At 38.6% G+C, this 20,684-nt stretch overlaps 1 protein-coding gene across 8 annotated transcripts in view; it reads right to left on the bottom strand.

Moving 5' to 3' along the window:
• The window catches only part of DLGAP2 (DLG associated protein 2), a 1,383,198-nt gene that overhangs the window by 40,211 nt on the left and 1,322,303 nt on the right, over window positions 1-20,684 (bottom strand). For all 8 annotated transcript variants that reach the window (XM_073675364.1, XM_073675367.1, XM_073675365.1 and 5 more), the window contains 3 exons: window positions 14,130-14,209; window positions 9,686-10,101; window positions 5,416-5,507 (listed from right to left, as the gene is read on the bottom strand). In XM_073675364.1, coding sequence (XP_073531465.1) covers window positions 5,416-5,507; window positions 9,686-10,101; window positions 14,130-14,209 — 588 coding nt within the window. The remainder of the gene's footprint in view (window positions 1-5,415; window positions 5,508-9,685; window positions 10,102-14,129; window positions 14,210-20,684) is intronic.

Below are 20,684 nucleotides of genomic sequence, written 5' to 3'. Positions count from 1 at the left end.
ATGACAAGTACAGTAAGCAGCACTTTCACTGTACTTCGTATATATGTGGCTGACATGTTTATATCTATCTAATCTATGTGTGAAGCTCTATTCTTTCGGTTCTAAATTGTCGGGTACAGGTGTATGCCGCTGCTGAATTGCCGGCTTTTCATGTTTCACTGTTGGCACTGTTCCCATCGATTTGGGCAATCACTGTAATGCCACAACCACCATGGCTGTGGCATTACAGTGAGTGGCAGACAATCCCTGCATGATTGGTGCTCTAAATAGCGCCAGACATGCAGGACACGCTTTTGGTGCACGAACAGTTATCGAACATAACCTCGAACAGCCGAATTTTTTGCAAATCGTTCGGGTTCGTCGAACAACTCGAACACCGCCCAAAACAGCTCGAATTTGAGATTGGCGAACAGTTCTAGTCGAACACCGCTCATCTCTACTAGCCACAGCCACTGTATTGTTGACGAAGCAGTGCTGTGCAGCTCCGCAACTGAGCATATTCGGCCGGGACAGGGAACAGATGATTGGCATCCACCATTATTTCTTAAAGAACGCTATCCCTGCTTCGTCATCATTTTTAGTAAAAATAAGAATTTTTTTGTTATCTGTGGCGAATTCCTCCGATAGGACCCCGTCCACGATTAGGCCATTGTGCAAGGCTGGGCAGAAAAGGCAACATTTTTTCTGAAACAAAATGTCATAGGTTTTTACTTTTAAATGCAATTTTTTGCAAATATATTTTTGTATGAGGTTGGGCACAAAAGGCAAATGTTTTTTTGCAAACAAAAACTCTTGGCCATCTGTGACTTTGGATTTTTTTTGTGTTTTGACTGGTGTGAAGTTCCCCAGAAAGTCCCTGCACAGGATTTGGCCCCTACCCAGAACTATGAACATAAAGGTTGTTGTAATGTTATTTCTCATCAGTAACACACATGGTTGTAGAGGGAGATCAAACCAGGAATTGAACCCCGACTCTTTTTTTTCCTGTGGTCTGGACTCCATGTTAGGCACAGAAAGTGACATACAAAGGTGATAGGATACGGTGTCAGTGATACAAGAATGAATAATTGTTAAAGTCCAGGACCTTGCGTACTTTATTCATAAAATGCATGGTCAGCCAGGTTTGCAGTGTACCACCAGCCTAAGCAGATGAACTCTTAGTTGGCCCCTGTGCAGGAAATGTTAGTTATATTTGTGGATGTACAGTCAGTGACAGAATGGTCTGCCTTATTAAATAAGACCAAGAGGGATACTTTTTGGACCATTTCTTAATTTTTAAAAGCATGAAAAGTCCATCAGTGCAGTGTGTTATTAAATGGGCTGTTAGTTACCACACCTTGATATGTTGTGGTCATTTTGACATTACTAAGGCTATTTTAGTGTCCATTGCTCGAAATGTGATCATTACAGTCCTAGTTGACCTCAGAGTCTTACACACGGCTTTTCCAGGCAATTTGAGGCTTTGAAGTATTGCAATTCACTGCTAATCAGATATAAAAAAAATGACAAAGCTGGTGAATTTGAATTTTAAAACATTTGCTCACCTCTAATACCTTTGTGTCTCCATAGTTACAAACTATATATAAAACATGAGTTTCATACTCCCTTCCATCTGTACCCTATTTTTGCAAACATGGGACACATGGAGGCATAGCTGTAGGATCAGGTTAAACAGATTAACAGTCTATAATCATGGAGACGGGCAAAATACAAGATTTTTTATCAAAGTTTTTTAAAGAAAAGTTGCTGGTTTTTTAGTTTTGATGCATCGGAGCAATTAAAATGTAAACATAGCCACTGATCTATTAGGATTGCTTGGTTAATTTGCCCCTGGACTACCACTACATCCTTCTATTCAGTTGGATCATGCTCCTGGTATGTGTTATAGACTTCACTGCTGTTACAACCATATCAGTCCAACCACTAGGCACAAAACAAAAGTTGAGGTGATTTGGGTAATTTGTTTTTCTCTGATTATGGCAAGTACCAGATCTCTGAACTATCAATTCTGTAAGCATACATGATGGTCTTCATGATCACTCTGAGTGCCGTCACTATCAACAACAGTTCATTACACCCCAACAGAAATATAGAGCAGTTTGAGATGTAGAAGGCCCACAGCAGGGGAAATGATTCAACAAAATTTATAAAGAAGGATATTCTAAGGCTCAAATTTTTTATATGAATTTCAATAGAAAAAGACTAGAATCACGTGCACAGTTTTTGGAGCAGTTTTTAAGCATTTTATTATATTAAGTGAGGTGTGGATTTAATAGTAATGCAAAATGTACAGAAAGGACTTGTGCTCTTTCCTAGAGGATCCATTTTTGGTTTAGACTGAAAAGACTACACCCAAGATAACAAATGCATAAAAAGCTGCATGTGTGTTTTCAAAATTATGGAGTTTAATAAATTTTATATTAAAGTTGTTGCTTTACAATATGAATACAGCAAAGCTCATAACTTGACTAAATTACTAAATTGCAACATGAAATATTCTCATATTACAATCTACAGAGTGATTTACAAAGGGTGGTACAAAATGATTTCCATTAATGACACAGCAGATGTATGGGTGGTAGCCCAGTTCCGGATTACCAACCATCCTGAAATTTCAAGACTGTCCATAAAAATAAGGCAGGGAAGGAGTGCAAAATTGGCTGTAATAGATAGCGGATGTCATGCCGCGTTTGGAGAGCCCCTGATGTGCCTAAACAGTGGAAACCCCCACAAGTGACCCTATTTTGGAAACTACACCCCTGAAGGAATTTGTCTAGAGGTGTATAGTGAGCATCTTGAACCTCCAAGTGCTTCACAGAATTTTATAAGATTGAGCTGTGAAAATGGAAAAATCTATTTTTCCCATAAAAATGTTCATTTAGCTCCAAAGTTTTCCTTTTCACAAGGGTAACAGGAGAAAATGGACCGTACAATTTGTTGTGCAATTTCCTCTAGGTACACAGATACCCCATATATGATGGAAAACTACTGTTTGGGCACACGGCAGGACAAAGGAAGGAGCACCATTTCACTTTTGAAGTGCCAAATGGGCTGGGATAGCCAGTGGATGCCATGTCATGTTTGCAGAGCCCGTGATGTGTCTAAACAGTGGAAAACCCCAACAAGTGACCACATTTTGAAAACTAAACCCCTCAAGAAACTCAACTAAAGGTGTAGCAAGCATCTTGAACCCCCAGGTGCTTCATGGAATTTTAAAACATTGGACCATGAAAATGAGAAATTACGCTTTTTCCCCAGAAATGTTGTAGCCTCAAATTTTTCATTTTCACAAAGTTAACAGGGGAAAATGGACCCCATAATTTGTTGTGAAATTTCTCCTGAGTACAGGAATACCCCATATGTGCTCAGAAACTCTTGTTTTGGCAAACGGCAAGGCTTGGAAGGGAAGTGATTAGACGACTTTATTCGTCAGGTCTTGTATTCTTTACATTCGTCATTTTGATCCCGTTTTATTCCACTTTTTCCATAAGTATGAAGAAAAATCATAGTTTTTGGTCACTTTTATTTCACTGTAGAGGAAAATTAGTGTGACAGTTTTATAGATTGAGTTGTTCCGGAAGCAGTGATACCAAATATGTGTACTTTTATTGTATATTTTTGTTTTTACATAAATATGTGTATTCAGTGGTGTAATATTTTTTTTGTTTTTTATTTTGTGTTTTTTTTTTAATCATCTTCTTAACTTTTTTTTACTTTTTTACTTAGTCCCTCTATGGGACATTATTTTTTAGTACTCTGTTCACTGGTCTCATGCATTTCAATACAGATGTACTGTAATGCAGGAGACCTGTGAGATTACACAGGCCGAATGCCTGTTAGGCCCTGCCTATGGCTGGGTCTCACAGTCCAACGAACCTGGCACACCAGGAGGTTATTGTTTGACCTACAGGAGCCATGCCAACCATGATTTCATCATGGGGGTACTGATGGGGGATGAGAGAGGGAGCCCACTCCCTCTCACACCCTTCCAAATGCCGCTATTGCTATCAATCACGGCATCTGGGGGATCAATCAGCTTCTGCTACTCTCTGACTTGTGGATGTCAGTTACACCTGTAGGGGGTGACACTAATTGGCTGCAGGGCTTCCGTGACGTAAAAAACACTTTAACAATATACTAAATGAAAAGTATCAAATAATGAAACAAGACAGGTAATTGTAGCCATCATAAACAATACCTTTGTCTGAGAGCAGGCGTCAACATGGAGCCCTCACCAGAAGTGAGTATAGCGGTTATTATTTTACATGACGGAAATAAGGTGATTCTGAAGAAGTTGTCTGAGTAGTAGACAACCCCTTTAATGTCAATGGTAAACAAGACTTTTGTTTTAAGTCTTCACATTAAGTTATGTTGCACTTTTTTTTTAGAAAAAAATCATACGTGGATCCAGAAAGAAATAGAAGACTTTCCTTCATATTTTCTATTCATCCAATTCTGCATTTAGCTAAAAAAAATGCAAAATGTGCCATAACAATGCCAGCTTAAAAAGAAACAAAGTCTGTTTTTTCTTAATGAAAAAAATGGCATACTTGCTATGGACTCTGTATGGTATTGTAGATCAGCCCCATTCAACTGTACCGGATAGACCTAAAGAACGGACCCTTTTTCTAATCTAAAATTCTTTTTAATTTAGATCCTTTATTAATCTAATATACAAGCATATATTTTCTTGTTTTCTATTTGAGAGGCTAGTGAGCGGACTCGGCAACTCTGGAAGATGTCAAGTAAGTGTCACCTCGACACAATCTGACGTGTTTTACCTTATATGCGTGAAGATCATAATGACACACCACAACCTTCTATACTTTATAAATCTAAGCTAGTTTTATTTACTTAAAGAGGTTGTCCACTACTTTTACATTGATGACCTACAGTATCCTAAGGATGTCTGATAGGCTGGGGTCCGACACCCAGCACCCCTGCCGATCAGCTGTTATCGATGTCGGCAGCAGCGGCTGCCAGCTGGAAGTATTCACTTGCAGAGCTGCTCCATCTTCTGATAGTAGACGCCGCAGGGTACTGCACATCCACCTCCTATTGATTTGAATAGGAGGCAGATGTGTAGTACCCTGCCTCGCCCACTACCAGAAGACGGAGCAGCTCCACAAGCGAGTGCTTCCAGCTGGTGGCCGCCGCCGCCACTGATAACAGCTGATCCTCCGAAGGATAGGTCATCAATGGAAGAGTAGTGGACAACCTCTTTAAGTTTTGGAATCACCACTTGCAGTATAAGCATGAAATCTAATTCACTAATACACTAATAATACAGTGTTAAAATCTCTGTATAAACGCATATCGATTTACCATAAATCAACATCATAAAATGACAAAATATTTAGGCATATCATTAAACACAGAAATAAAGTAATGTAAAATATTTTAACTTTCACTTACCAAATTTTGTTGACAAAGCCAATAAAACTGCTGAAACTTTTGGGACATGAGCAACTGTGCGCTTCCAACTGCACTTCGGATTTTCCCTAGATCTTAACATACAAAAAAAAACCATTAATTGCATATTAACAGTTTAAAAAACAACAACAATAAAAAGCTGCAACAAAGGGAAAAAATAAAGCAAATATGAACAGTTACACATATGCATGGCTACTACACTATCCTGACACATCCCCATTAAAATAAAAATAGATAGGCTGAAGACGCTGTAATTCGCACTGCTCTGTCCTATCCATGACTCAAATGCTGTGGAGCCAGAGAGGAACCAAGTGCTGAGATTATCTCTGTTGTGGGATTGAGGGTCTTCTTTAAATACTGGAGAAGGGATATATAAAGTTGTTACGACTGTTTCAAGAAAGCTCTGTTGTGACTATTGTTGAGGAGGGATGCAAACTTGTAAAGCTAGCCATAAACATGAGGCAGCAGATCATTCAGCCGACAGCTATCTATCTCTTCCAACTCCCACATACATGAGATGATGTGAATGGAGAATCTTACAGTAAACTGTCCATAATAAGTAAGATAAATTTAACAGGACTTGGTGGCACTGGATTATCTTTCAGAATTCCACAGGATACAAGCCGTTTTTTGAGCGTAACAAGCCCTGAATCAATTGAACTAAGGTGAACCATGCTCTTTCATTCTGTTCTTTTTATTGTGTCCTGTTCTTTATTTGCTCAATCTTTTTGTCCCCTACTCCCTCTCTGTTGTTGTATCCTCATCTTTGTGTGTGTGTGTCTCATTGGAGCTTTAAAGAATGCATTAATGCAAAAGTTCATTCTCTGCACTACCATATTTTTAAGATAAGGTCATCAATATCTGATAGGTCATCACTATCTGATCGTGGGGGTGCGACACCTATCAAACCCACTGATGAGCCTTATGATGAGCCTTATCCCGATGCTGGCGGAGGCCTGTTGTGCATAGCACAGCTCTGTCAACTGTATAGTGGCCAGGGTCATATACTGCACATCCAACACCTAGCCAAAACAATAAAGGCGGATTTGTAGTACCTGGCCGCGGCCAATATTTGCAGTTAATGGAGCTGTATAGTTTAGCTCTGCAACTGATCTCCGGCCGGCCCTTGGAACAGCTGGGCAGCAAGAATGCTGGGTGTTGAACATCCACAAATCAGGTACTGATGACTAAGTCCCGGACAACCCCTTTAATACAGTATATACAAGTGTTGACATCTTGCAATCACCCTGCATGCTGATCTAATGCTCAGTGATCTGTTTATGATCCCTTTTTGACTGTCTAAGTTCAATTTTGTTCATTTATATATACAATTGATAACATCTAGCATTCGGATTGCATACTGCTCTAGTGCTCAGGGATCTATACATAATCACTTTTCTTTTTTTTTCTTAAAGAAAAGTTTACAAATAAAGAATTAAAAAAAAAACAAACAATAATCTGAATAAGACATGACCATCCCCGCATGAGAAATTGTACAAATGTTTAGTAAAGATCAGCAATGTTTTTATAAGTCATTGTAAATCGCTTTATTAATGTACAGGGGGCACTTATTAAAAGATTTTGGTAACAGTTTGATTCTGAACTATAGTCAGCTTTGTAACACAGGCCCATGGAACTTTTAGCAAACGTAAAACAAATCAGCCATCACAAGGAAGTCTGAATAAATCCCGCTAAATGGGAATGTGTGGGAACCGTGAAACAGATTGATGAAGCCATTCTAAGGGATGTGTAATTATGTCTCTTAATAGCTTCATGTACATTTTCAACCACAGGCGTGACAGCAAAATGCATTACTCTGTATCAGTTGTTCATTATACTGAGTCACAGCAAGCTTTGCATGTTGTGTTACACCAGCACCACTGGCATAGCAAAACCACGAAGATTAGGGTACAACATAACAGACTTAGAACTGTTTATGCAGGTGTATCTTTTCATATACCTCATCAGTTATCTATCTATCTATCTATCTATCCATATCTATCTATCTATCTATCTATCTATCTATCTATCTATCTATCTCTCACGTGAACAATACAATCTTCTAGGAACCTTGCAGGAATGAGAGCCCCTTATACGCACTGTACACAGTCACAATCAGATAGTATCTAAGTCCTCATTCAGATGTCCATGTTTCACCCTTGTGGTCTATATGTTTTTTTTTCTCACTATAGTCTATGGTCATGTTCCCATCTTGGGTTTTTTTGGAGGGGGAAGGGGAGTTTTGCGGACCTATTGTCAGCAAAAAAAAGAGACGTTTCTTTTTGATCCAACTTGCTGATGAAACTCGCCAATTCAAATGAATGGGTCCATGAAAAAGCAACATATGGCACTTGAATGCCTTTATAATGGCTTTGCAAGAAAAACATACCACACTGATGGCAAAAATAGACAGAAGAACCAAATATGAATGAAAAGTGGATCCAGCACACTGATGAAAAATAGTCTGTCATGAAGTAAAAGATGGGGCCTTGGAATTTTAATAGTTGAACTATTTTGGCAGCAGCTATAAGTGGCTTTTTCCTCTCTTCCTTTAGAAAACACATGAATACTCAGTCGAGCTGAGAGCTCATCTATATGAGTGAATCGCGAGAGATAGCAGACTGTTATCTCGTATATGGACAGCTTTAAAGTCTGGTAATTAACATATCTCATGAGACATTTATTAATTAACTTATTAGTAACAGAAATGATGCCCTCATGTCCATGTTACCATTACACCATAGTTGTCCACCTCATGTAGAGCCATTCAGATGGCACCAAAGTAAGGAATAGGCCCTACCATCCAGTTGCCAATAAAGTGAACTATAGTAAGGCAGCTCAAGTAAAAATGGCCAAACAGTAATGTTATAAACTGCATTAGATCTAAAAATGACAAGTAGTAGAAAGCCACCACCTCGTCTTTCGAGAAGAACCATATTCCAGTGGGTAAGTGGACCTATATCAGCTGCTGTGACTATAGATACATCAATGCTTGTCTACTCATCACCGGAGAGTAGTAAAATAAATATGTGCCACCTGGAACAGCCCTGAGAGCGTTTCTAAAATTTGTAACAATTGTAACAATAACATTTTCTTATTATATCAGAAATATTAGTTGATACTTTTATTTATTATGTTTTTTATTTTCAATATGAATCAGTGAACTAAAAACACACTAGCAGATTTATCTGACAATGTAAAATAAGTCTTGAAATCGCAAACCAATGTCACTTAATCTTATCATCCAAAGACAAATCAGTTTATATGCATTCGACAAACTAAATTACAGCTCTTCAGAATGTCATGGAACACAGGACATAATGCAGATTTTATGCCCTGCAGTTTTGTTCATTAACTTTATAGGCTCTGATGAAACATAGCCTTGCATTGTCTTTTTGCAGAAGAAACATTGATTAATGCCTTTGAGGCTGTTCACATTGCAAGGATCTGCAAGAGTTGAAATGCTACATACAGGACAACCTTTCTTATTAGTTACCATATCTTTATCCTCTTTTTATGTGAAACCAAAAATTAAACACTTTTATTAAAGGGATTGTCCAGTCACACAAGATTGATGACCTATCCATAGAATAAGTCAAAGATGAGCTATAATCTACTATTCTGTAGATTGTAAACCCCCGAAGGCAGGGTCCTCTCCAATAATACTATTAGATATTGTACACTCTCCTTCAACACGCTTTTAATTCTAAAGCATAGTAATGAGAGGTTACTATGCTACCATATTTTGTGTACATTAGGAAACATAATATGTGTCAGCTGTCAGCGGGAAAGATTTATCAAGAGAACAAACAGTGAAATCTATTATACTAAGTGAATAGAAACTAAGCAATATGTACGCCACTAGACATAATCCTGTAATTGTGGTATATGCAGCACAAACATGAGTTGCTAACACCAGCGACAGCTCTTGGGGAGCATCAAAGAAGTCGTCATTCATAAACTCCACGCTTAGAAATAAGATGGTAACTGTCATGCAGGTAGACTTTCCGGGCTTTAACACTTCTTATAGTGAAATAAAAATGTAACTGGACAGATACCACTAAAAGCAATTACATGTTACTGACTAGGTAATCATTTCAATTTATCTATTAGTTCATTTGTTCTGTTGAACATTTATTTTTGTATTTATCATAGAAACAGATGGTGAAATTATTAACTACAACACATGATAAATGCATATTTTACAAATGGTAATTGACTAGAAAGTAAAATAAACAGAAAGATTTCTTACTTTCTTCGGAAAGGTCATTCTCCTCTGCTTCCCTCTCCATGTCCTTACACCAGTCTTCCATTCTTTTTGTTTCAGAATGAAGCAACTTCATGAACCATGTTCCATCTTGTCGACTGGGTGATATTCTGCCTGAGTCCACTACATCATGAGCAGGCTCTAGCCAAGGATCAGGTGGGGGTAGATTTGACGTGTCCACTGGTGACCTGTAATCTTCTCTGTAACTAAACAAACCCTGAGTCCGTACTGTTCTTACTGCACCATACTGAGTTGGAGTACTAGGTTCAGAATGTCTTTGAAATGAGGATCCAAACTGGAGGCCTTTATCTTCCATTGTGATATGACCTGGAAAACCTTCTAATTCTAAGTCCGCTTGTACAGCTGCTGTTACGCTGTTTGACCTCTTGAAACGTCCTTGTCTACAGATATGGGAAATGAAGAAAGTATGACATTTTAAAATAGGCTGTAGATAGTTTGGAGCACAGTAAACACCCTTAGGGTCTATTTACATGTCTAGTTGTCATCCGATTGGAACAGGTACAGTATTAAAAAAAGAACCTGTTGCAAACGTATCACAACCCAATGCATATTTTGGTTTTCATTTTGCATGTGCTTTTGGTCTGTTAATAACAGATCTGTTTCTACTAGAGAAGTCTCTGAACACCTTTACTGTATGATTTTATTTCTGTTTTTGTCATCCCAAAATTAATGAAAAAAAACAATGTAACTACTGGACATGTGAACATAGCCTTAGGGTGGGTTCACACCATGGACCTGCACAAATAAAATTTGATTAAACTGTACAAGACAAGGGGATGACATTTTACACTTCTCATCCACATACTGTGGACATCTGCCCTAAAAAAGGATGAAAACTCTGCAGACATTTATATTCGCAGCATGCTCAATCTGTTTCGGAAATACCATGGATTTTTGCCACTGATTTCACCACACTTAAACGGCTTTTCTGGGCTGAAATGAAAAGTCTGCTGTCACTTTTAGTTACTTCAAACTAGCAAATCATGAATGTTCTGTTGAGAGATAAACCATAGAGTTCTAAGAAAAGATCTTCCAGAATTTTAACTTCATGGGTAAGTACGGTGTTTAGGAAAACAGACAAGTCAGTGGAGATATAGACATCCATGTCAGGAGAGACACCATTGTTAACCCATTCCTGACGTAGAATGTAATAGTACATCCACCGTTGAGTTTACATGTATGGAGCAGACTTAGGAACTGGGGAAATTGTGTTTTATTTTTCCACTGTTTCACTATAGTTGGAATTTTTTTACAATTTTCCAGTATATATTGTATGAAAAATGGAATGGTATCATTCAAAACTGCAAAAAAAAATGGGTCCTCATATTGCTATGTCTACAGAGAAATAAAAAGCTATTATTATTGGAAGAAGGGGAATGAAAAACAATCTCAAAAACAAAAATTGGCGATGGTGGAAATTATGATAGTATGATTCATTATTTGTATGCAGCTTTAGTTCTTTAGTGGGACAATTAGGCTCTTTGTGTTGTACCATTATAATTTTATCTGATGATACAAGACGAAATTGATCGGTCTGCTCGGTGGATTGTAGATTTCCTTCACATTGGCAATCCATGTTTGTGAGATATGTATAGTGGCCTCGTCAGGTTGGATAACACCCTGTGAAATATATTTTATGTATGCCTTTTAACTTACAGTACACAATATAATGCAGAAAAATGATATAACTATGTGCCTAAATAAAATAGGCCAGACTGCATATCAAATATACGAGTAGGGGGTCACTTGGGTAATAGTGATCACAAAATAATAAGTTTTCATGTATCCTTTAATAAGATGTGTAGTAGAGGGGTTACAATGACACTAATCTTCAGGAAGGCAAATTTCCAACGGTTGAGAGATGATCTTAGTGCAATAAACTGGGACGATATCCTGAGACATAAAACTACACAAAGCAAATGGGAGACATTTATTAGCATCCTAAATAGGACCTGTGCACAATATATACCCTATGGGAATAAACATGCTAAAAATAGGAGGAAACCACTATGGCTAAACAGAGCTGTAAGGGGCGCAATAAGTGACAAAAAGAAAGCATTTAGAGAACTAAAGCAAGTAGGTAGTGATGAGGCATTAAATAAATACAGAAAATTAAATAAATTCTGTAAAAACCAAATCAAGGCAGCAAAGATTGAGACAGAGAGACTCAGTGCCAGAGAAAGTAAAAATAATCCCAAAATATTCTTTAACTACATAAATAGTAAAAAACTAAAAAATGATAGTGTTGGCCCCTTAAAATAGTCTGGGTGAAATGGTGGATGAGGATGAGGAAAAAGCCAATATGCTAAATTATTTTTTTTCAACAGTATTTACACAAGAAAATCGCATGACAGAAAACATGATTAGTGATGACAAAAATTCTCCATTAAATGTCACTTGCTTAACCCAGCAGGAAGTACGGCGGCGTCTAAAAATCACTAAAGTTGACAAATCCCCGGGCCCGGATGGGATACACCTGCGAGTACTGCAGGAATTAAGTAAAGTCATAGATAGACCATTATTTTTAATCTTTAAAGATTCCATAATAACAGGGTCTGTACCACAGGACTGGCGTATAGCAAATGTGGTGCCAATATTCAAAAAGGGGACAAAAACCGAACTTGGAAATTATAGGCCAGTAAGCTTAACCTCTACTGTGGGTAAAATCCTGGAGCGTTTCCTAAGAGATGCTATACTAGAGTATCTGAAGAAGAATAACCTCATGACCCAATATCAACATGGGTTTACCAGGGACCGTTCCTGTCAAACTAATCTGATCAGCTTTTATGAAGAGGTAAGTTCCAGACTGGACCAAGGAAATGCAGTGGATGTTGTGTATATGGACTTTTCAAAAGCTTTTGGTTCCACACAAAAGGTTGATACATAAAATGAGAACAATGGGGATAGGGGAAAATATATGTATGTGGGTTAAGAACAGGATAGGAAACAAAGGGTGGTTATTAATGGAACACACTCAGACTGGGTCTCAGTTAACAGTGGGGTACCACAGGGGTCAGTATTGGGCCTGCTTCTTTTTAACATATTTCTTAATGACCTTGTAGGGGGCATACAGAGTAGTATTTCAATATTAGCAGATGACACTAAACTCTGCAGGGTAATCAATACAGAGGAGGACAACTTTATATTACAGGAGGATCTATGTAAACTAGAAGCTTGGGCTAATAAATGGCAAATGAGCTTTAATGGGGATAAATGTAAGGTAATGCACTTGGGCAGAGGAAATAAAATGTATAATTATATGCTTAATTGTAAAACACTGGGCAAAACTGTCACTGAAAAAGACCTGGGTGTATTGGTGGACGACAAGCTCACGTTTGGTGGCCAGTGTCAGGCAGCTGCTGCAAAGGCAAATAAAATAATGGGATGCATTAAAAGAGGCATAGATGCTCATGAGAACATAATTTTACCTCTATACAAGTCACTAGTGCGACCACACTTAGAATACTGTGTACAGTTCTGGTCTTCGGAGTATAAGAAAGACATAGCTGAACTAGAGCGGGTGCAGAGAAGAGCGACCAAGGTTATTAGAGGACTGGGGGGTCTGCAATACCAAGACAGGTTATTACACTTGGGGTTATTTACTTTGGAAAAACAAAGGCTTAGGGGTGATCTTATTACTATGTACAAGTATATGAGGGAACAGTACAAAGACCTTTCTACTGATCTTTTTACTCTGAGGCGTGAGACGGGGACAAGGGGGCATCATCTACGTCTGGAGGAAAGAAGGTTTACTCATAATCACAGACGCGGATTCTTTACTGTAAGAGCAGTGAGACTATGGAACTCTCTGCCGCAGGATGTTGTAATGAGTGATTCACTACTAAAATTTAAGAAGGGCATGGATGCCTTTCTTGAAAAGTATAATATTACAGGTTATATATACTAGATTCCTTGATAAGGCGTTGATCAAGGGAACTAGTCTGATTGTCGTATGGAGTTGGGAAGGAATTTTTTTCCCCAATGTGGAGCTTAGTGTTTGCCACATGTTTTTTTTTGCCTTTCTCTGGATCAACATGTTAGGCTATGGGTTGAACTAGACTTAGTCTTCCTTCAACCTTAAAAACTATGTTACTATGTAGTTGTCAAAATAACAGTACCTAATAAAATAACTAAGAAGTGTCTAGAATAAAAGTGTGGGATTGGGGGCACAAGCCTCAGATGCCTAGGCAAGTGGAACCCCCTTCAATTTACTGAACAAATTTTAATAACCTTATATGTTGCTGTAAATGGGAACAAAGCATTTTGCATCTGCTGAAGATGTCACGCTGGGTCGTTTCTCCGGCCTACAGATTCTGTACTGCATTTAACAGTCTATATTTCACTTGGAAGGTAACATTGTTAAAAACTTATGGTAAAACTTCCGAATGGAAAATATGGCTGATCTTACCGTTTTTCATCTTCTACCTGCACCCCCACAGAATGATATTCCCTTCCTTTGCTTTCCGTATCTGAGTCAGCAGCTTCCACCTACATAAAGAAACAAATGGAAATATTCTTATAGAATAAATTATTTGTAGCATATAATAAGAAGAATTTTTATTTCTATAGTGTCAGCATATTCCGCAGCACTTTACATTTTAGAGGAGACTTGTACAGACAAAGACATTAAAGAACACACAACTCCGATACCAAAAGGAGTGAGGGCCCTGCTCGCAAGGTTACAATCTATGAACATATAATAATGATCTTGGATCTTCTCTATTATGAAGACATGTTGTCTACATAAATAACAACAGAGAAAATATTAGCATTTTTCCCAACACATAATTCATTTAAAGGGGTCGTCCAGTCTTCTGATAAAAGTTTGCAGTCACTCTATGTGACTGAAGACTTCTGAATCCTTACAGCGTGTGCACTGCGTTCACTGCTTGATTCTCCAGTATTGCCAGAGTATGCGATTTGCACACTTCCAGGCAAATTCTGACTAGTCTTGCTTAGCTTCACTCAATACAATCAAACACATACATCTTCATGACATAAACAAATTACTTGAAAAATGACAGCTGAAATTTACTTAAAAGAATGAAAATAACATGGAAAGAGTACCAAAACTGCTTAAAATGTTTCTAAAGCTTTACCCAGGTTGCGAAAGTTAGACAAACACACATCTAGTGTGGGATTCCCAGTACGCTATTTTCCCAACAGTACGAAGCTGATCCACCTTCCCTTTTCAGTGGTCAATGGAGGAAATAGTGATGGAGAGCCAGAATTGTGGGATGAGGAAGAGTATGTGCACACAACGTCTTTTTTAGTCAGATTCCACTAGAAAAACTGCCTGAAAAATCACAAACTAAACACTTAAAAAAATGAGCATAAGCCTTTCTATGTAAAAATGACTTACTGTTCACATGTTTAGTCTTCTGAGGGTCTTTAACCCCTTCACGACATATGACGTATATTTACAACATATGTTGTGTCCCCGACTTTGATGCAGGCTCCGGTGCTAAGCCCGCATCTTTTCCTGATTTAATTAGCTGTCATGTGCCTTTAACAATCGCGGGTGGATCAAAACTCCACCCACGGGTGTTAACTAATTAAATCCCGCTGTCAATTTCTGAGAGCGGGATTTAACATGCCCCAGCGGGAAGCACATCACAAATCCCACCCATCGGCATCCGTCACGTGATGGGGGGGCGCTGATGGGTTGTCATGACAGGCGGGGTCTGCAGAAAACCCCTGTGCCTGTCATTATGATACTCCTCTGAACACCGACTTGTGGCCGGCGTTCATGGGAGATTGTGATTTTTGCTACACATAACAGTGCTGAAGGACGCTCATAGCTTCAAGTCTCCTAGAGGGACTATTGAAGTCAGTAAAAAAGTTTTAAAAAAAAGTTTTAAAAAAAAAGAAAACAAACAAACAAACAAAATTTTAAATCACCCCTCTTTTGCCCCATTGAAAATAAAACAATTAAAAAAATATACACATATTTGGTATCGCTGCGTTTACGACTATCTGATCTATCAAAATATAAAGTAAATTAATCAGATCATAAATGGTGCGATGAAAAAAAAAATTGAAACACCAGAATTAAGTTTTTTTTGCTGGTGCAACATTGCTATAAAATGCAATAAGAGTCAATCAAAACATCGTATCTACCCCAAAATGATATCAATAAAAATGTCAGCTCAGGGCGCAAAAAATAAGCCATCGCCCAGCCCCAGATCAGAAAAAATTATAAAGGGTCAGGAAGAACATTATCAGAGAGATAGCAGATTAAACGGGAGTGGACCAATCTTTCCAGAAGTTTAGGAATGATGGAGAGATTAGAGACAGGTCTATATTTAGTAGACCTAGTAGTTTAGTATATTTAGTAGACAGACCTAGTAGTTGTGGTCGAGGGATGTTTTTTTAAGTAATGGTTTGATTTTCCACCGTGTATGACTGTTTTCTCCTCTGTCAAGAACCTCCAGCAAAGATTAGGCTTATCCATCTCAACATCTCAATTTTCTCTAGTGTTTTCTACAAGACAATTCTACAAGCCAAATGTTGTAGCTGCTTTCTGGAATATGGACACATCTGGAATTCAGATGGAGCATCTCTTTGCATGAATGCCTCCCTTAAACTTTTTCCCAAAATCTTATACCGTATTTCCCCGTAAATAAGACCTGCCCCAAAATTAAACCCTAGCATGATTTTTCAGGCTTTTTGGAGTATGCTTAATATATAACCCTACTCCAAAAATAATCCCTAGTTGCTATTCAATAAGAAAAAAAAGTTAAAGAATACAGCTGGACCCTTCATCAAAGAAAGCAGACACCCCCAAAAGAATCACACTCTCCAGACCCCAAACAATTAGAGTTGGCAAGTGCCGATGGGGGGTGGGCTCTCACACAGATTTGCATCACTGTCAGGTCCCTCGCTGTTCTAGTTGCATTGCACTGCAGCTCTCATACACAGATCCGGTACCAGTATTGTTCAAGAATAAATCTGGATTGTTGTTCATGAAAAAATATAAGATGTCCCCTGAAAATAAGCCCTAGCGCATCTCTTGGAGGAAAAAATAATATAAGACCCTGTCTTATTTTCTGGGAAACATGGAATATAGGAGGAGAGTAGTTGGGGCAGTAATAGAAAGATTTTTATAAATCTGTGATATGAATTCCTAGGCATTGGTGTTGAAATAGCAGGAGGAAAAATATTACTGTTTAATAGTGCTGTACAAAAGGGCAGGACAGGCGATATATATAAAGAGTCTCCCTGGAAAGATCCTGGTGTTGTAGCGGACAGTCCTGGTCATCAATATAATTTTTAAAGAATTGTGTATAGCTAGAGGGATGTCTCTGTACTGTCCAAAACGTTGTGTTACAAGCTGGAATTATATTCCTGAAGATGCTGGTGAACTTTATTTTGCACCGTTGTGCATTTGAACTACAGTTTGATACTGACATCAACATTACTTGGGTGTTCTTTTTGGGACAGCACACCTAACTATTACTAGAAATCTGCAGAATATACTCCATCCACTGACACTGAGGCCATTTACACTGTTTGCTGCAGTATACATGCAATTTGTATTCTGACATTTCTCGAGTTTTAGAGACTTGTTGATGGATGATTTCCAAAAGCACAACACAATTATTGTGCTTTTCCAAATTCTGGTTTCTATTCTTGTTCATTAGGTTGGAGAGGAAAGTATAATTCATTAGCATCCTGTTTTATAATTTTGCCTCGGCATATTGATATCTACAAAATAACCAAGCTTACTTATGTAAATTGTAATACACCTAAGGGCTGAGCTATTACCATATATAGTATAATAATTCATCATTACAGCAGCTCTACTTATATCTAGAAAAATGAAAGTAAATAAAATCAGTCATAATCAAATGGGTCATTTAAAGGGCCTTTAAACACAAATATATTTATTCCTCCCTGCCCGAGGTGCAGTAAAGCAGGAAACTGGAATACAAAAAGACTCTTAGGAATTTTAACTACCACAAGAAAAAAAACAGAATAACTTTGTAGGCAGCTGTAGATGTGTATTAGATATAGCGCAGATTTGGGGTCTTTTCATCCCCTTTGTATCTTTCTGTGATGCTGAATTTCGACAGTCTCTGTAAATGTTTATTGGGGTTCGCTCACACTAGTGTAGATTCTCTCATGCAAGAGAATCAGGCCAATTATGCTAATGACACTCGGCTCCAACTCTGTCAGAGTTTGAGCCGAGTGTCACCTTAGTGAAGGGGTTGGGAATATTTTTTCTGCCAAGGGCCATTTGTATAGTTATATCATCTTTCTGAGACCATACAAATTGCGTGTTAACTCCACCCACAAAGTACGTCCTGACGCTGACACATGCACTTCAGCGCTCAGTAGTGAATACTGCGTGCGTGTGATCATAGAGCAAGAAGAAATGAATGGGCAGGGGGCAGAAAAAATACAGCTGCCAACCCAAGCACTGCGGTCCCCGGGAATCTGCCCAGGGGCCGGATAAAAGGTCATCAAGGGCCGTAAATGGCGTGCGGGTCTGAGGGTCCCTACCCCTGCCTTTGTGTGATCCCATTCTCTTGCAAGAGAGAATCATATCACAGGTGCGGAGATTTTAAAAATTGCACCCCTTAAAGTGTTCAAAGCCACATTCAATACATTTATTAACCCTTTAGGTGCTTCACAGGAACTAAAGAAATGTGGAAGGAAAACATTTACATTTTTCTTTTTCCCTCAAAAATGTTGATTTAGCCATAAATTTTTCATTTCACAAGAATGACAGGAGAAAATAGACCATACAATTTTTTGTGCAATTTCTCCTGAGTACGTCGATACCACAAATGTGGTAGAAAACTACTGTTTGGGCGCACAGCAAGGCTTGGAAGGGAAGGAGCGCCATTTGACTTTTGGAGCGCCAAAATTGTCTGGAATCTATAGTGGGTGCCATGTTGCATTTGTAGAGCCCCTGATGTGCTTAAACAGTGGAAACGCCCCATAAGTGACCCCATTTTGGAAACTACACCCTCAAGGAACTTATCTAGATGTGTGCACCTTGAGCCCACAGGTGCTTCACAGAATTTTAAAGCGTTGAGCCGTGAAAATAAAATAACTTTTCCCTGCCAAAATGTTGGTTTGCCCCAAAGTTTTCATTTTCACAAGGGTAGCAGGAAAAAATGGACCAGAAAATTTGTTGTTCAATCTCTCCTGAGTGCGCCAATATCCCATATGTGGTGGAAAACTACTGTTTGGACGCACGACACATGATGTTCTCATGAGAATAATGATTTTATAAGCCTGCATTTTGCTCATTCAGCTGGTGTTTGTTGGTCTGTTTAGATTATTCACAGTTATAAACCTGTCCAAATGGGTCAATAGTGAAAAGTGGCACCTGAGATTCTCACCCTGCCTTCTTAGGATAGTATATAGAAATTTTCACAGCACACTCAGGAGATTCAATGCAAATGTTTTAAAAAACGTGCAAGTGGCAGACAAGATACAGTCCTTTTGTTTAGAGGCGACCTTTACGTTTCGGCCCACTCCTGGGCCTTGCTCACATAGTCGCTCTTGGGAAGGATGTGATGGTCCAAACCATATAAGAGAAATCCCTGTGGGGATGCATAGAGAGTTGAGTCCTTATGGGTAATGGCAGTAAGGGTGCTCCTGCACCTCCTGTGTGAAAGCCTTGTGACAAGGCTTTCACACAGGAGGTGCAGGAGCACCTTTACTGCTAGTTAAAACTGTGATTAACAAATGGAAAATCAGGGGCTCTGTAAAAAACAAACCAAGGTCACATAGACCAACAAAAATTTCAGCCACAACTGCCACGAAAATTGTTCTGGATGCAAAGAAAAACCCACACATAACTTCAGCTGAAATTCAGGACTCTCTGAAAACTAGCGGTTTGGCTGTTTCAAGATGCACAATAACGAGGCACTTGAAGAAAAATGGGCTGCATGGTCGAGTCGCCAGATGAAAGCCATTACTGCGCAAATACCACAAAGTATCTCGCCTACAATATGCCAAACAGCACAGAGAGAAGCCTGAAAAATTCTGGAACAAGGTAATTTGGAGTGATGAGACCAAAATTTAACTTTTTGGCCACAACCATAAACGTTACATTTGGAGAGAGGTCAGCAAGGCCTATGATGAAAGGAACACCATTCCTACAGGTGGATCGCTGGTGTTTTGGGGATGTGTGAGCTACAAAAGCACAGGAAACTTGGTAACAGTGTAAAAAAGATGAATGCACAAAGTTATCAGCAAATACTGGAGGCAAATTTGCACTCATCAGCCCGGAAGCTGCGCATGGGATGTACTTGGACGTTCCAACATGATAACGATTCAAAACACAAGACCAAGTCGACCTGTCATTGGCTACAACAGAACAAAATGAAGGTTCTGGAGTGGTCATCTCAGTCTCCTGACCTCAATATCATTGAACCACTCTGGGGAGATTTCAAGCGCGCAGTTCATGCTAGACAGCCCACGAATTTACAGGAACTGGTGGCTTTTTGCCAAGAAGAATGGGCAGCTTTACCATCTGAGAAATTAAAGAACCGGATCCACAACTACCACAAAAGACTTCAAGCTGTCATTGATGTTAGAGGGGGCAATACACGGTATTAAGAACTGGGGTATGTGAACTTTTGATCAGGGTCATTTGGATGTTTTTGGTTGTCATTAAGATTTAAAAAGAAAAAACACAGTAGTTTGACAATAAATGGCTTCACCCAACCAATAACCATGAGTGGAGAAAAAGTTTTTTTGTTATCATTCATATTCTCTAAAACAAGAAAGGAAAACATTTTCCGGGGTATGTAAACTTTTGAGAACAACTGTATGTTACTCAAGGACAACATGCTCTGGGACACATGGTTTCCAATATGTTATTGAATAAATAAAATAATTATGTTTCTTATATTTGCTTGTTCGATTGATTTATGCAAAGTTTATTGAAACAAAAGTGCCCTTTCCCTTGTAAAATACCATGATCATTACACTGCACAGAGTA

This window comes from Phyllobates terribilis, unplaced genomic scaffold, assembly GCF_046119375.1.
Source record: "Phyllobates terribilis strain yellow unplaced genomic scaffold, ASM4611937v1 Scaffold_3__8_contigs__length_932513732, whole genome shotgun sequence".
NCBI classification, from domain to species: domain Eukaryota; kingdom Metazoa; phylum Chordata; class Amphibia; order Anura; family Dendrobatidae; genus Phyllobates; species Phyllobates terribilis.
The sequence above is the reverse complement of the archived record's forward strand: the minus strand, read 5'-3'. Positions and strand labels throughout refer to the sequence as shown.